The 18,062-nt window shown below is 40.0% G+C and overlaps 1 protein-coding gene across 1 annotated transcript in view; it reads left to right on the forward strand.

The window, feature by feature from the left end:
• The window catches only part of COPA (COPI coat complex subunit alpha), a 42,748-nt gene that overhangs the window by 10,066 nt on the left and 14,620 nt on the right, over positions 1–18,062 (forward strand). The window contains exons 7-15 of the mRNA XM_043879049.1: positions 3,613–3,722; positions 5,217–5,316; positions 5,903–6,038; positions 6,578–6,660; positions 12,493–12,643; positions 13,581–13,647; positions 14,593–14,668; positions 16,638–16,720; positions 17,798–17,937. Coding sequence (XP_043734984.1) covers positions 3,613–3,722; positions 5,217–5,316; positions 5,903–6,038; positions 6,578–6,660; positions 12,493–12,643; positions 13,581–13,647; positions 14,593–14,668; positions 16,638–16,720; positions 17,798–17,937 — 946 coding nt within the window. The remainder of the gene's footprint in view (positions 1–3,612; positions 3,723–5,216; positions 5,317–5,902; positions 6,039–6,577; positions 6,661–12,492; positions 12,644–13,580; positions 13,648–14,592; positions 14,669–16,637; positions 16,721–17,797; positions 17,938–18,062) is intronic.

Consider the following 18,062-nt stretch of genomic DNA (forward strand, 5'->3'; position numbering starts at 1 on the left):
ATTTAAATGCAGAGAAAGGGCTGTACCTATGAGATTGACATACTAGAAAAATGGAAGTGCTTTCTTGAGAAATGCTGTAGGGAAATGAAACTAAATGCTATAGTTCTTTGCCCAGTTAAATTTATTTAGCAGTTGCTAAATTGTTTCTAGTTGTTTGTTGCCTTAGAAATTCTTAGAGATTGGACTCTGAAAAGTCCATGGCTAGTCCACAGAGCACTGTTTTCATTCTGTGAAAAGAAGGACTGCTTGTAGGTCTTTTCCAGGTTCTTTGTGGTAACAAAGAAAGTTGATAACTTTTCCCAACTCCTTGTGTCGTGGTGGGCCGGAGCAGTATGATATTAATACTTGCTGTTCTAACAAACCATTAATAAACAGCAAGTTGAGAATTTGGATTCCTGGGTGCAACATGTGGAATGTTGTAATAGCAGTTATTTAAGATTCATGTCGTATGGAAATAAGCCAAGGGGAAGATGAGGACAGTTGGAAAGTAAAAGCTCCGCATCATGCTCTGCAGTTTTCAAAGGTTCAGAGTTAAGAAAGAAGTGGTATAAACAAGACTGTATTGGAGATAGGGCAGTTGCACTCTCTTCTGCTAGGGCTTCTGCCATTGCAGTTTTCCGTCAGACTAGCTGGGTTTTTTGAAGTACACCCAGATGTGACCAGCCATGCCAGCAGGAAGAGTGGGGCACAGGCACTGTGGATCCTGTGCCCTCTCCTCACTGCTAGTACCAGGGAGCTTATCAGTCACTCCTCCAGTAACCAAGCTCTGACCTTCGGTAGTTGTTAACTGTGCACACTTTCAAAGCACCCTCTCTGTCTCAGCATTTAGGAGCCAAATGGAGCTGGGTCCCAGTTTATGCTGTTTGAGCTGACCAGGGGCATTTACTTAGAATGGCCTTTCTCAACTGGGGATCTGTGAGAGAGTTACCTGCTACTAAGACACTTTTTAGTGACTGTTTTCTCAGTTCTAAGCATGGTATACAGGTACTGCCCTTCTAGATCACAGAGAAGTGAATTTGTTATATGCATAAACCAATCCTTAGACCATTGGGGCTTAAATCTTTCCTAGAACATGGGATTGGGAAGGGCCTTATACTGCTCCACTCTTTAAGAGTAGTGTTGATGCCACCTGAAGCTGGCAGAGCAGTTTCCCTGTGACCTAGCAAAAACAATTTGGTAATCCTTAGGTAAATGGATTCTCTTTGGTCATCATGAAATGCCCAGGGCAAGAAATCATTTTCTTCACTTTCGTAGGAAAACATATTTGCGTCACAATCAAAGGCCCTAAATCAGAGAAGAGAGGGAGAAAGTATGACCCCAGTTGGGGTTTATACTTGCTCTTGAATGTGTAAAGTGCATGGATTACTATATAATAACATTACAATTGCTATACTTGGTGTGTGTGGTACTGAAAATGTTGTACTAATGTTGCTAATGTTAATGCTTTCTTTACCATTTCTAAGTGTTTTTCTATACTCACAACTCTCTTGATTTCCAGTAACCCCTTAACCAGAATGGAAGGAGATGCTTTGGTATTTAACCAAGTGGAAGGAGCTTTGGGGATAGACTTACGCATTCTTCCTCCTCTAGAAGTCAGCATACTCTTTTTAGCAGAGTTCTTTTGCCTTGGTTCAAATAAATCTGAACACCGGAAGAGAAATTAGCAGTCAGCTCTGTTAGGAACTAGAGCTAATATTGACAGTATTTCCAAGAGGAAAAAATTAGTTCTGAGTCAGAAGACTCAAATCTAGAGGACTGGTTAAAATTCTAATCTTTCTGAGTACCTCTCTTTAAAGAGGGACACTCTCTGCACTAAGTAAATAATAAGAAAACAGAGATTTTTAAGGAAAACCCGTGTTCTAGATACCTCTCCCATGAGGATTAAGCCAGGGGGCTTAGCGTAACCTGATCTTTTGTATTAGCCTGGCAAAAAATATTTGTTTAAAAGGGAATATATTTACAACCTAGATTTTAAAAATAATTTATGTTTTTAGCTTGAGCTTCCAGGTAAACTGACAGTGAGATTGTTTTAATGTGCTTGTACTTTTGCATGTGAAGCCCATGGGATTCAGGGCTAGTCTTTGAAATGACCACTAAAAAACATTACTCTGCTGCCAAACCCTGTACTCATGCTTGTTACTGCTTCCCCTGGCTCCCGCTGGGAAGTGTGCGTCAGACTGGTCCATTCTGAGAGTGTCCTCCCCCCTCTGGATTTGAGTAGCTGCTGTAGAAATTTTCCATCTGTCGTTCAGTCCTAGTGAGTAGCTTGTTGAAGGCTCAAATATTTCTTCTCACAGTATCTTTTCACTGCCTGTCACTATTCATCTGTCTGTTTTTGCTGTTCCACTTTTCCTGGATCGTTACAAGCAATTAAAACAAAGGCTTCCATTCTGTCATACAGCTTTCCTTTTAATGTGTTTGTTGAAGCTTATTGGAGGTGAAGTTCCTCACAGCTGTCTGTCTTTGTATCTTCCTTTGAATCTGTTTCATGCATCAGACTCATTAGAAAAAGTTGACAGATCCCATGAAAGGGATAAAGTGAAATAAGTGAAAGGAGGCATCCCTGTAATAATGTATTTATGAAACCTTGGAAGAATGCTTATTTTATTTTTTTAAGCATTGGCTTTATTTCTGTCTACCAGTTGGCTAAATGCTTATCATGGACAGGGTACAAGATAAGTAAAACTGTTGTGCCCTTTTAAGCACTTGCTTCTCTAATGCTGATGTTTATATGCCATTATAATAGAAAAGTTACATTGTAATTTTAAAACAGTGAAGATACAGTCATTGAACTTAATTTTTTGTATTTTCTTACAGGTGCCAACATTTAGATGTAAAACTACTTAGGTTTTGTTTTCACTGATAGCTTTTTTTCCCCTTCTATTACAGATATTTGGCTTTTTAACTTTGTAAATGCCAAGTAGTTTCATTTTCTTCTCCCCACCTTCCAAATACTCCAGAAGATAGGATTTTAGTCCCAATTGCATTTTCTCATCTATAAACTGGTATTATTATACCTGCTTGCCTTCCTCAAAGGGTTGTCAATCAGATCAACTTTGAAAACTGCAAGATGCTTTTCACCTGTAAGGCAGTAGTGTTATTGTAATTTGGGTTCTGACTATAGCACAGATAATTCAAATTTTAAGGACAGGTTGTGGTTGAGCCTTAAGTGCCAGTCCTATACAAATAAGAATGACCTTATCCTGGTGTCTTTTTTCTGCTGTTTTCAAATTACAGGCTGATTTCTCCCTGTAGCCTCTGAAAATTTTAATGACAAAATACATATGTTCAGATCTCTAACCAGTCTCTTGAGCAAGTGTTTAAAGGAATAATGAGAGTTTTGATCATTTTATCCACTGCCCAAGAGTCAAGAAGGAAATAAGAGTACACTTTTTGCAGTTTATAGTTTTACAATATCATCCACCAAATAAAATGTTTTATATTTGAGATACATAAGAGCTCTTGCATCTTTCTTTAGTCTCTTTAAATTTCTTTTCCCCTTCTTTTTCCTTAATTTTAGTGTATCACTGTACCTTTGGGTGCTTTGATTACTGTGCTCGTTTTGGTAACATTATGTTTACATCTTTCATCCCACTCCTCACCCCTTCAAAGGTCTAAGGAAAAAAAACTTGTCCCCTGGTGCAGTGGAGTCGGATGTGAGAGGAATAACTGGGGTTGATCTGTTTGGAACTACGGATGCAGTGGTGAAGCATGTACTAGAGGTACTTATCTCTATAGCCAGTGGCTGGATATGGGCTCTTCTCCAGGGAAACAGTGACAGTATGCTGTTCATTTATTCATTCCTTCAACAGAGACTTATGCAGGGTTTACTGGGTGCCAGGTGCCATTTGAGGCACTGAAAATAGAATGGTAGGTGAGCCAGTAGACAATTGAAGTTTAACTGCTACCTGAGGGAGAATCATGTTACCTTTTAAACCCACTGGGGAGAGAGGGAGAAAGCTGGCATAGGCTCCATCACCATCCCAAAGCAGAGGCCATTGTCAAGCGTCTTGGGAAAGGGGAGGATAGTTAATCAAAGTTATTGAGAACCAGCCATGTGTAAGTAACTTGTTTACATGGTGGAAAAATAGAAAGGCATAAGGGAAAGTACATTTTTTAAAGTATCTAATCTTTACAGCTGTCTGCTGGTGGAGATACTATTAACTTCATTTTGCAGATGAAAAATTTGAGATTTAGAGAAAGTAAGTTATTTACCAAAATCTACGTGTGTCTTGAAGAAGGAAATGGCAACCCATTCAAGTATTCTTGCCTGGAGAATGCCATGGACAGAGGAACCTGGCAGGCTACAGTCCACATGCACACACACACGTGTCTAGTAAATTGAAGAACTGAAGTTTGAATTTGTATCTGTCTGACTCCACAACCCAGGTGTTTTTCACCACAGTATGGTACCTCAAAAATACTGCTAACTTGACACTACTTTATCTGTGATTCTGGTACAGAGTATAAACTTATAAATCTTATAAAAGATATCTTAAAATCAGCAGTTTTTAAACTTTCTGGTCTGAGAACCTTTTTATACTCTTAAAACTTATTGAGGACCCCAGAGAGTTTTTATGTGCATTATATCTGTTTTTACCGTATTTATCAGTTTTTACCATATTTGAAATTGAAACCAAGAACTTAAAAACGTGGGATATATGAGGATATAGTCTTATTAGCCATCAAAGCAATGACATCATCACATGTCATGTAACCTCTGTAAAACTCTATATGTGTGGGAGAATAAGAATGAAAAGGGTAAATAGCATTTTAGTATTATTATGAAAATAATTTTTAACATTGCTGGGGTTTCCTAAAAAGTTCTTGGGGATAGAGTTTCTTGACTGCACTTTGAGAATTTCTTGATTAAGTTATAAAATTGGTCTTTATTTTTGAGATGCTAATAGCTGGTTGGAGAAATACAATATAACTGGCCAAGGCAGTATATCCCAAATGCAGATGAAGCTGAATTTGAAGGAGAAAGAATTTGGGAATTCCCATGAGAGTTTGGGAATAATATTGGATAGATTGATGTAGTTAGTGACTCATGGTCAAATCTTAGAGGAGTGGTCCCTTGAGTCTTTTTCACATGGAGTGAAAATCACAGACATCTTTTATAACCATGAGCATGGTCCATTGGTTCATTGCTTTGAGTAATAGATATAAAGAATCACTTTTTTTGATTTTGCAAACCACTTTTTTTTTTGGTACAGGGTCATGATCGTGGAGTTAACTGGGCTGCATTTCACCCTACTATGCCACTCATTGTATCTGGGGCAGATGACCGTCAAGTGAAGATATGGCGTATGAATGGTGAGTGAAACAGTAACAGTGTTATCATACCTAAAACACTGGCTGCTGCCCAGCAAGCTGAAAAAGTCAGGTGTTCTGGATTTAGTGACCTATTTTCCTACCTTAGGTTGTTAGGCTTATCCTGGGAACATGACAGTTGCTCTATTCCCTTTTTTTCATTTGATGGTATCCTGATTTAGAGGAGTATGAACATAATTTTAAATAAGAATTCCATTTATTCAACAGGTATTTATTGAGTACCTACTTTGTACTAACCATTGTTCAAGGCTCTGAAGATACAATGATGACTAAACCAGATAAAATTCCTGCCATATGAGGCTTTTATAATGGCAGCTAGTGACAAGGCAGGGTAAGGAGGTGAAGAATGACAGAGAAGAGGTGCTATAGTTGATAGGCAGGTCAGAATGAAATAAAGAAATACTTAGATTCAGAGTCATGAATGAAGAAAATTGACCTATTGGAAAGAAGTGGGATGCTACTTAAGATTTTGTAGTATCTAGCATTTGGTTAAAGAACGTCATAATTCAAAACCCCAAACTTACAGTAGTAGGGAATTGTGGTGACCTAATTCTTTTTTGTCTTTCAGAATCAAAGGCATGGGAGGTTGATACCTGTCGAGGCCATTACAACAATGTATCTTGTGCTGTCTTCCACCCTCGTCAAGAGTTGATCCTCAGCAATTCTGAGGACAAGAGTATCCGAGTCTGGGACATGTCTAAGCGGTAAGAGGGTTACAGTGGTATGTGACCAAACCCAGGAGAAAGCCCCTTTCTCTCTTTTACTCTGTTCTTTTTAAAAATCAGATTAAGACTTTTTGTTTCTTATCATCCTCTGCATATAGAAAAATCAAATTATATTTTATGAAAACTTAAAGGGACCCAGAGATTAGCCATCATTTACAAATTTTCCATCAAATAGAAATTTCTGCTTGTGTTCTTTTTGTGCCTTATATTTAAGCAGTTTCTTCTGTAGCTACAGAAATAAGGAATATTAAATGAAAACAGTATGGTAGAAAATTATGATGAGTGGGGAAGTCTTAATATGAAAATAATAGAGTCGGTTTAAAGTCCTCTTTCTGTTCTTTGGTAGAATTTGTGACTGTCTTTATTTAAAATATGCCCCTTCACTGTACTTGATTTACTTTTTATCAGTGTGCTGGCCTACTTAGTACTACATAGTACTACATAGTACTCTTATGTGTGATAGACTGAAGTTTTCTTGGAAATTAATATTTTTCTTTGTATACCTTTTGCTTTCCTAGGACTGGAGTTCAGACATTCCGCAGGGACCATGATCGTTTCTGGGTCTTAGCTGCCCACCCTAACCTTAACCTCTTTGCAGCAGGTAAGGGCCATTTCTTCTCTTTTTCCCTTTGGTTCAGTTTTTAAGACTTGAGAGTGATTCTCTATTAATTTTGTCTCCAATAAGTGTATAGTAGGATGACAAGGAAAAATAAAAGTCTAAGAGCCATGTAGTTGAAGCTTTTCTCCTTTTCCCCCCTATATGTTCTTGGCACAGTCTTCTTTCAGTGTTCTTTTTCCTCCAAAATTCATTTGATAATGAAGCCCATTCTCTTTCTTTTTGGGGGGTGGGGCACAACATGTGGCTTGTGGGATCTTAGTTTCCTGACCAGGGATTGAACCTGGGCTCTTAGCAGTAAAAGCACTGGGTCCTAACCACTGGATTGCCAGGGAATTCTTCTAAAGCCCATTCTCTTTGATTAGTTCCTTAGTTCCTTTTTGATTAGGAGACTTAGAGGTTCTCAGACTGAGGAGCTAGAAACTGAGTGTTATTCATTCATTTAGCAGATGCGTACTGAGTGTCAGCCCTAGTCTGGGTGCTGATATTCTGCTGCTGCTAAGTCACTTCAGTCGTGTCTGACTCTGTGCGACCCCACCAGGCTCCCCTGTCCCTGGGATTCTCCAGGCAAGAATACTGGAGTGGGTTGCCATTTCCTTCTCCAATGCATGAAAGTGCAAAGTGAAAGTGAAGTCGCTCAGCCCTGTCTGACTCTTAGCGGCCCCATGGACCGCAGCCTACCACTCCTTCGTTCATGGGATTTTCCAGGCAAGAGTACTGGAGTGGGGTGCCATTGCCTTCTCCGGCTGGTAGTCTAGCAGTGTATAAAACAGTGTCCCTTACTTTATAGAACTTTCTGAGTTATAATGGTTTAATGTATTGTTGTATTTGGTTTGTTAATATTTTGTTAAGGATTTTTGCATCTGTGCTCATCAGGGATATTGGCCTGTTTTTGGCTTCTTATGGTCTTTGTCAGCTTTTAGTATCAAGGCAATGTTTTACTCATTAACTGAGTTTGGAAGTGTTCTTTCTGCTTCAGTCTTTGGAATAATTTGAGAAGGATAGGTATTAACTCTCAATGTTGGTAGAATTTACCTGTGAAACTATCTGGACCTGGACTTTTGTTTTTGGGGAGTTTGTGGATTACTGATTCAATTTTATTAGTGGTATTTGGTCTATTCAGGTTTTCTGTTTTCTACATGACTCAGTCTTGGAAGATTGTATGTTTCTAGGAATTTGTCCTTTTTTTCCTAGCTTGTCTTATTTGTTGGCATATCATTGTGGTATTCTCTTATAATCCTTTGTATTTCTGTGGTATCAGTTGTAATTTTTCCTCTTTCGTTTCTAATTTTATTTGGGCTTTCTTTTTTTGTGATGATTCTGGCTAAGAGTTTGTGGATTTTATCTTTCAGAGAGCCAATTCTTAATTTTCTTTCTTCCTTTTTTTTGTCTCTATTTCATTTACTTCTGCTCTAATCTTTATCATTTCTTCTTCATACTCACTGACCTTTGCTCATTCTTCATTTTCTGGGGTTTTTTTAATACACTTAGACTGCTTGAGATTTTTCTTGTTTCTTGGGAATAGACCTGTTTTACTGTGAACTTCCTCTTAGAGCTGCTTTTGCTGTGTCCTTATAGATTTTATTTCCATTTTCATTTTTTTCCAGGTATTTCTTTCTTCTTTGTTATTTTTGTTGACCCATTTGTTGTTTGTAGCTTATAGTTTGGAGGAGGCAGTGGCAACCCACTCCAGTACTCTTGCTGGAAAATCCCGTGGACGGAGGAGCCTGGTAGGCAGCAGTCAGTCCATGGGGTCACGAAGAGTCGGGCATGACTGAGCAACTTGACTTTCACTTCTCACTTTCATGCATTGGAGAAGGAAATGGCAACCCACTCCAGTGTTCTTGCCTGGAGAATCCCAGGGACGGCAGAGCCTGGTGGGCTGCCGGCTATGGGGTCTCACAGAGTCGGACACGACTGAAGTGACTTAGCAGCAGCAGCTTATAGTTTAGTCTTTATGTATTTGTGTTTTATCTAGATTTCTTCTTGTAGTTGATTTCTAGATTCATACTTCTGTGGTTGAATAAGTCACTTGAAATTATTTCATTCTTAAATGTATTGAGCCTTGTTTTGTGGCCTAGCTTGTGATCTGTCCTGGAGAATGTTCAGTGTGCTCTTGAAAAAAATGTTCAGTTCAGTTGCTCAGTCATGTCCGACTCTTTACAACCCCATGGACTGCAGCATGCCAGGCTTCCCTGTCCATCACCAACTCCTGGATGGAAAAGAATGTATTCTGTTGCTTTTGGATGGAATGTTCTGTACTAATTCTCTCTGGTCTAATGTGTCATTTAAGATCAGTGTTTCCCTATTGATTTTCTGTCTGTATGACCTGTTCATTGGTGTTGGTAGAATATAATGTCCTCTACTATTACTGTGTTGTCAGTTTCTCCCTTTATTTCTGTTAATGTTTGCTTTGTATATTTAGGTTTTCCTGTGTTGTGTGCTTAAATGTTTGCAAATATTATATCCTCTTGTTGGATTGACCCCTTTATCATTATGTAATGCCCTTTGTTTTTTGATATGATCTATGTTTTGAAATCTATTTTGTCTAATATGAGAAATGTCCCAATTTTCTTTTCTTTTACATTTGCATGAAGTATCTTTTTCCATTCCTTCACTTTCAGTCTGTGTGTCTTTAAATCTGAAGTGAGTCTCTTGTAGGCAGCATATAGACAGATCTCATTTTTTTTAATCCATTCAGCCACCCTAAGTCTTTTGGTTGACACATTTAGTCCATTTACATTTAAAGTAATTATTGATACATATGTGCTTATTGGAGGAGGGCATAGCAGTCCACTCCAGTATTCTTGCCTGGAGAATGTCATGGACAGAGGAGGCGACTAGAGGGCTATAGGCTGTAGGATCGCAGAGAGTCGGACAGGACTGAAGCAGCTTAGCACGGCACAGCATGACATGTGCTTGTTGACATTAACTTTTTTCTGGTTGTTTTTGTAGTTCTTTGTTTCTGTCTTGTTCTCTTGGTTTCTTCCCTTGCAGTTTGATGGACTCTTTTAGTGTTAGTACGTGTGGATTTCTTTCTCTTTATTTTTTGTCTGTCCATTGTTTGTTGTTACTGTAAGGTTCATATATATTGAACTGTATATATATATGTCTATTTTAAGCTGATAGTCGCTTAAGTTCAAAGAGATTCTAAAAGCACTCCATTTTTAACACACACCTCATTTGTTTTTGATATCATATTTTTATTTTGTGTATTCCTTAACTTTTTTTTTTAATTTTTATTTATTTATTGCTGTGTTGGGACTTAGTTGTAGCACATAGGATCTTTCATTGCAGTGTGCAGGCTTCTCTCTACTTGTGATATTCAGGTTCATTAGTTGTGGCTTGGGGGCTTAGATCTCACACCCTGCATGTGGCATCTTAGCTCCCCGACCAGGGATTGAACCCACATCCCCTGCAGTGGAAGGCAGATTCTTAACCACTGGACCACACAGGGAAGTCCCTCCCTTAACTGTTTATTATAGTTGATTGTGCTACACCTGACCCTTTAACAGTATGGAAGTTAGGGGCACTGACCATCTATGCAATCTAAAACCTGTGTATAAGTTTACAGTTGAATCTCTGGATGTGTGGTTCCATATTGGAAGGTTCAACCAACCATGGATTATGTAGTATTATCATACACATTTAGTGAAAGAGAACTGCATATAAGTGAGCCAGTGCAGTTAAAACCCATATTGTTTAAGGGTCAGCTGTTCTCCCTGACTTTAACCTTCTTTTTAAGTGGTTGATCCACTGCTTTTACTATGTATTTGCTTTTACCAGTGAGATTTTTTCCTTTCATGTATTTTCTTACTTCTAGTTGTGGCCTTTTCTGCTTAAAGGAGACGTTAACATTTCTTGTAAGGCTGCTTTTGTTGTGATGAATTCTGTTAAGGTTTTGCCTGTCTGAGAAACTCTCCAATTCTGAATGATAGCTTTACTGGATAAGTAATAAGTCTTTTCCTTTCAGCACTTTAAATGTATCGTGCCATTCCTTTCTGGCCTATAAAATCAGCTGATAGTCTTACAGGATTTTTCTTGTATGTGATTGTTTTTCTCTTGCAGCCTTTGAGATTTTCTCTTTATCTTTAACTCTTGCCATTTTAATTAAAATATGTCATGGTGAAGCTATCTTTGGGAATCTTATTTGGGAATCTCTGTGCTTCCTGGCCCTTGATATCTATTTCCGCAGGTTTGGGACGTTTTCAGTCATTATTATTCAAATAAATTTTCTGTTCCTTTCTCTCCTTTGGGAATACTATAATGCAGAAGTTAGTATGTTTGATGTTGTCCCAGAAGTCCCTTAAGTCGCCTCACTTAAAAAAATTTTTTTTTGCTGTTCCTATTGGTTGATTTCCACTATTCTGTCTTACAGATCGCATATCTGTTCTTCTATTTCATCTAATTTGTTGACTCCCTCTAGTGTAATTTTTCAGTTATTGTATTCTTCACTTTTGGTTGGTTTTCTTATATTTTCTAAGTCTTTGTTGAAGTTATCACTGAGTTCTTCCATTCTTCTCTCAAGTTTGGTGGGCATTATTATGATTGCTTCTTTGAACTCTTTATCAGGTAAATTACTTACCTCTTTCATTAGGGTTTTTTTCTGGGGTTTGTTTTGTTTGAAACATCTTGTCTTTTCATTTTGAATGTCTTCTGGCATTTGTTTCTGTGGATTTAAGCAAAACAGCTACCTCTCCAGGTCTTCAAAGAGTGGCCTTGTGTGAGAGCATCTCCGGTGTAGACTGCACCTGGCAGCTTTGGCAGGCTGGCTGGAGCTGGAGCGCACATGGGCAGGCGTCGTCCCTGGGGGGTGTGGGCCAGTGGCCGTCTTGGTGGGCTGGCTGGGGCTGGAAATGGGCCTGGGGCAGTCCCTGGGGAGTGCTGTCCCTGAGGCCGTGGAACTTTTATTTGTAGTGAAGGGAAATAGACCCATAAAACAGTGAATATGTGAAACATTGTATTGTGAAAACTGCTTTAAAGGAGAGTTAAGCAAAAGTAGGTGGGATAGAGAGGGGAGAGTGTGGGACTGGCTGCTTCAGAGAAGTGAAGAGGGATGACAAATGCGCTGACAATAGGAGCAGCAACTACAAAGACCATGATGTGAGAGGTGTTTAACATGTCAAGGAACATCAGAGTGGCTAGTGATGGGTGAGGTGATAGAAGGTAAGACCAAAGCAGGAGGGACTCTGCCTTGTAGGCCATTAGAACTTAAGATTTTATCCTGAATGAATGGAAAGCCATTGGAAGGTATTGGGTAGGGAAGTGACACGATCTGGTTTATGTGTGGAGTGCACACTTGGAGGACAAAGATTGAAAGTTTTTCTGAAGGATGGAAATGCTAGTAGACAAAAAGTGAAATGTTCTTAAAAAACAGAATCAGGAAGTCTTTTTAAACCAATATCCATTTGTTCAGCACATACCTTTTATATTCATTACATGATAGTGACTGGGGAATGATGGAAATTATTGTAATTTATGCTCTCAGGGAGCTCAATGTATAGTGGGGGTGATACACCTAAACAATTATAGTGCAAGATAAGTGCTATGATGGAGGTTTGTACAGAGCTGTTAGAAGAACACAAAGGAGGATTTGTCTAATGTGCTAGTATGATAGAGTATTGAGAAAGAATTTACAGGTGTTCACTTGAATAAAGATTCAAAGAATTGTGGGAATTCAGACAAATAAAGATTGCATTTAAATGTCTTAACTTTGTTTGTAAAATACATACACAGTCATTATCTTCATGTATCTGCTGTTTCCAGTTTTATTTCTTACCTGCAGCTAATTCTTTCCTCCCTTTCCCTGTGGCCCAGGCCATGATGGTGGCATGATTGTATTTAAACTGGAACGAGAACGGCCAGCCTATGCTGTTCATGGCAATATGCTCCATTATGTCAAGGACCGATTCTTACGTCAGTTGGATTTCAACAGCTCCAAAGATGTAGCCGTGATGCAGTTGCGGAGGTAAATTAGACTTATTTCTTCCCTCCAAATTGTCTCATCTGTTACCATGATACAGTACCTACAAACTGGACTCTTGTTCTTTTAACAACATTTTGGATCTCATCTCCCGTCACAGATAGATTCCCCAGGAGCATGTTGGGCAAGGTCACGAGACGAATGGGAGCGCCCCTGTTAAGAATGTTAGAGATCCTGAGGAAAGGAAATCATACAGCCAGTTTGGCAGGTGTCTTGAAAACTGGAGAAAGTTTCCGAGTTTCCTGGTTGAGAATAGCCCAGCTTGTTGACAGACCTGTTTGCCTTTATTTGGCATTTCTTTTCTATAGCTCTCTCTTTGCTGTTTGGCAAAATGCACACAACTCTAAACCAGAATATGTGTCTCTAGAAACTCTTAACTCTGAAGATAGGATACCCTCTCGGGTGCCTGGGAAAAGGAGCTGTCCTCTTGGAAAGTCAGCTGTGTTAGCATGCTGAAGCATTCGTGGTTGCAAGCCTTGGCATGGGGGTTTGACAGCCGCCCTCCAGCATTGCTGCAATAAAAAGACGGGCTTATGTCAGTATTCCAAGGGGCAGGAGAAACTAGCCTGAAGCAAGCACGTCATGTACTGTGTGGTGTCCACTGCAGTCATGTGCAGGAATCTGTACCCAGGAAGAGCCAATCCCACTCACTGCAGTGAGTGCTCACCATACCTTCTGCTGAATAAGTAGACTTGTACTAGGTGAGCTTTCTAAAAACCCTTCACTCAAAGCTGAAATAGGGGAGTCCCTAAGTCTTGAAGGAAGAAATAGATGCATTATTCATTAATTTTTTATTCTTGATTATAAAAGTGACAAGTATATGTGTGAAGATTAGATAAGAAGGAAGTCCAGGAGTAATTCCTTTTTTCCTGTTTTCATTATCTTTCCTAAATTTCTCTTCTCTTGGTATACATATCTCCAGTGGTTCCAAGTTTCCAGTGTTCAGTATGTCGTACAATCCAGCAGAAAATGCAGTCCTACTGTGTACAGTAAGTAAGCCTCCTAGCATTTCCTCATTTCCCACAGGTCTATTTCTCATGCCCTTAGAGGATCTCTGATGGCTTCTTAGAATCTATTTAATGGTCATTTTGAGAGAGCTGAAATAGTAAACAAGGCTCAAACCAGGTAGATTTCGGTTCTCATGTTCAGGGTTTGTGTACTAAAGTCTGTCATAAGGTTGACAACTTCTAAACTTAATGGAGCATCAAGTCAAATCACCCAAATCACTAAAAGTAATTTGAAAGAGTGTTTGGGACTGTATCCTATGCAAAGGAGATGCTTATCTTGATCTCTCTATTTGGGTGAAAATAGTAGAGCTGATTTTGAGAGGCATTCCTTTCATTATTGTTACCTTGGGGCCTCATTTCTTGCCATACAATTTTTTAAAAAAAGAAACAACATTCTAATTTTAGTGCCCTGGTTGCCAAATCAGAAGAATGAAAACTTATTTTTCCCAATAGGACTTCTAGTTTCTGATCCCAGTCCTTTTTCAATATCTAACTGTCCCATATTTTCCTCCTGGCAATTTTCTTTAATGTCTTTTTTTTTTTTCCTTCAAACAGACTCTAAGTTGATGAGTTTACTCAGGTGGGGCATTGGAATATTGGTCTCTTAATCTGTTAATTTGTGGAATAGAGAGCAGTCCTTGCTTTCATTCAGAAACTATCTATGTCTTTGGAAGATGAAAGGAAAAGTTGCAGAGAGTCGGACATGACTTAGCAACAACAGCAAGAAAACTTACGTGAATGCTGAATTCTCTGGCAATGAGTCCTATAATTTTTAGCTGTAGAAGCGTCCAAATGTCCTCTGAGTGAAGGGTGTGAAGAGTATAGTTTCAGATTGCTATCTGTGTAATGATACTGTTTTCTATGTCAGAGTAAACTGGTATCTTGGGGACTCCTACTAACAATTTAATTTCTCCCATTCCTCTACAGAGAGCCAGCAATTTAGAAAACAGTACCTATGACTTGTATACCATCCCCAAGGATGCCGACTCCCAGAATCCTGATGGTAGGCATTCTCTTTGTGTACCCAGCTCTGCTCCTAGCTCTCCTCACCCAAATCATCTCTTCTCTTCAAGTTTTTCATTCCATCCCCAGGCCATGGCCACATCACTCATATCTGTTGGCAGGTGCTGCTGCCAATTGCATCAGAGGCGACCATGGTGTGAAATATTCATGTTCCTCCTCCATTTTATTACTCCAGCTAGATATATATATTTTATAATTTGGTTATTAGACACTCTCCATTTTCTCTTTCAGCACAGCATGTTATCCTAGTTTATTGTCAGCTGATATGACTTTCACCCTGGTAGTTTCATTTATTTAAAAATGTGGTTCCAATCTTGCAATGTCTCATCCTGGGACTAGGGATTTATGCTCTCCCATCCATATCCAGATCCGATTTGCTTCCTTTTGCATGTCAAAACGATGAGGCTGTTAACAGCCCCACACCCCACCAGGGATCCCAGGATCCAGCTGAGACCCTGCCTACCTCTTCCATCACCACCATCCCTTGTTAATGTCCTTACCATTAGCACTTGCTGACAAAACATTCTCAGAATAGATTCGAGTCTCGTTTATGCTTCCTTTAGTGTACTTCCTCCAGTTGATTTGTAGGTCAGAGGCTTGTGCCTCAGGTCCCTACTCTTAACAGCATACTTTCATTATATTTTAGACCCCATCAACAGAATCTGAGAGATATTTTGCTAGTTCTGCCCTATTGTGGGTGCTCCTGTGTCATTATTGCTGCTAATATGACCACTTCTGTAAGTGTGGTCATGGTGAGAAGAGAGAAAACCTATATGTCTTTGGTATCCATAAATCAAAAGTCTCCCTTATAAAGTAAACAGTTGAGCCATTTCTGACCAATTTTTTTAATTTGGTCCCTGCTTATCTATCCCCTTGCTTCCTTTCCCCATCTGTTTATAGTTAGTAGAGTCTAAAATATTTTTGCTTTCTCTTATAACCACTTGTATTTTCTCCTTTACATTTTATGAGGGAGATGATAATTATTAAAGGAATAAAGATACAGCCTGATGATAGGGGGCATAGAGGAAGAGAAAGAGCAAAAGCTTGAATAATGTGGTTCTCCAGCCCCTGGAAAATGGGACTGTTGGTTGTGATAATAATTTTGTTAAAATTGCCTGAGATCTCTGGTTGTCAAGGGGTGGCCTGGCAAGGCTGGCCAGTGTGTATTGTCCAGTGTCCTGCTGATACTAATAGATAAGAGTATTTAGTGCATCCTTCTGTGTATCCCCTTTGAAGTTTCCCAGAGGGTGGAGTGCCTATTTAGAATTCCAACTAGTCAGTGAAATACCTGGAAACTGAGAAACATTTTGTAACTTTCTTCCTGGTATTAAGAAGGATTGATTGACATTAATGGAGCAAAAACTTGGTGCAAAATTCTGCCCAGTGTAAAGTAATTAGCCTCCAACTAATAAAAATAAATGGAAAAAAAAAAATTCTGCCCAGCATAGAGCTGCCTGGATTGAGTCAGGAACTCTGTGCCCCACCCTGCTCTACTAGGAGGTCTGTATTTGCATGTTAAAGCAGCAGAGCAGCTGGGTCCTGGAGAGAGAGCTGTGTCTCTGCTCTAGCTTGCTGAGATAGGAGGTCCAAGATACTCACAGGCTGCTTGCTTTGTGCCACAGCTTGGCCAGAGAGGCCCTGCTCGTTAGCTTGATGGAGTGTGCTGTCTCCCAAGATGGGTGGTCCTTCTCTGCCAGTATGTGGTGTTGGCTCAAATCACTTGGCCTAGAGAAAAGAGGCTTGGCAGGGGTAGAGGTTGGAGTTTGGAGGGGACTGGTGGGGAAAAGTCCCTGACAATAGCCTCAGGTTATGGCTGAATTAGTTAGGAAGCAGCTGAACTGGCAAAGCCAACATGGCAGCCAGCAAGACTGGCAGCTTCATGGCACCTGCCTGTGTCACCTGCCAGTAGCTTACCACATGCTCCTGCCCTTTGGTTTTGTTCTTCTCAGCTCCTGAAGGGAAGCGGTCCTCAGGCCTGACAGCTGTTTGGGTTGCTCGAAATCGGTTTGCTGTCCTAGATCGGATGCATTCGGTGAGTTAAGACTAAAAAGGGAAGCTAATTTGGGGAGTGTGGTGGCAGTGACCTTTGTATTGCGAAATAAAGAGCATGATTTTTCTCTTATTCTCCCTTGGGCAGCTGTTTTCCTTGTGTATTGGCTTCTTTCTCCTAAAGAAAGCGAAAGTGTTAGTCCCTTAGCTGTGTCCCCACGAAGACAACAAAGTGTTAGTCCCCTTTGCCACCCCACGGACTGCAGCCTACCAGGCATCTCTGTCCATGGGATTCTCCAGGCAAGAAGAAGTAGGAGTAGGTAACCTTTCCCTTCTCCAGGGGATCTTCCTGACTCAGGGATTGAACCCACGTCTTCTGTACTGCAGGCAGATTCTTTACTGTCTGAACCACCAGGGAAGTCCTCTTTCTCCTTAGTTCTACCCCATACCCCTTGGGGAAAAAAGGCCTTAAAACTGATTTGATTGGGTGGAGGATCACTGTGGCTCTGGGCTTAAGAACCAAACTAAACTCACTCTTGATAACACAGGAGCCAAAAAACACCAAATTTGAAATAGGTGAGCTGGGAAGTCCCTGGAGATGGACTTGGTGCTTTTACTGCCGGGGCCAGAGTTCAGTCCCTGGTCAGAGAACTAAGATCCCGCAAGCCATGCAGCTTGGGCCTGTCCCCCCAGCCCCACCTCCTGCCCCAAATAGGTGAGCTGGGTAAGGAGTAGATCCTCTGCCTTATCCTACTACATCCATTGGTACTTAAAATGTAATGGATTCTAAAAAAGTTAAGCAAAACTCTGTCGAGAAAATATTTAACAAAACTTTAAGCCCCAGAAGTGCTGTGTTCTCTCTCTGGTTGATTAAGGAATTCAGATTTTAGTTAGACTTCTCAGAATATTTCAATTGAAGAAAAAATAAAAGCTATTAAGACCCTATCAAGAGTATCTTAGCTAGAGTGGTCTACATATAGTGGTGATTGACCTGCATAGCCAGAAAAAAAAACCAAAATACTTGGTTTATCAAAGCTGAGGAATAATTGCTAAGGGACATTGTCACCTGTCATCATCTTACATGTATTCCTCTTAACCCCACCTTTTATACTCATTTCAGCTTCTGATCAAAAATCTGAAGAATGAGATCACCAAAAAGGTACAGGTGCCTAACTGCGACGAGATTTTTTATGCTGGCACAGGCAACCTCCTGCTTCGAGATGCAGAATCCATCACGCTCTTTGATGTACAGCAGAAGCGGTAACATGTCAGATGTCCCTAAGCAGACAGGTTTATTGTGGGGGCTAGTGGAAGTCCTTAGTGGGAGCTTTTTTCCCCAAGTGAGTTTGACTTGTGGCTTGGCCACTTCTTGTGCTATAATTCCA

This window comes from Cervus elaphus, chromosome 20 (assembly GCF_910594005.1).
Source record: "Cervus elaphus chromosome 20, mCerEla1.1, whole genome shotgun sequence".
NCBI lineage: Eukaryota > Metazoa > Chordata > Mammalia > Artiodactyla > Cervidae > Cervus > Cervus elaphus.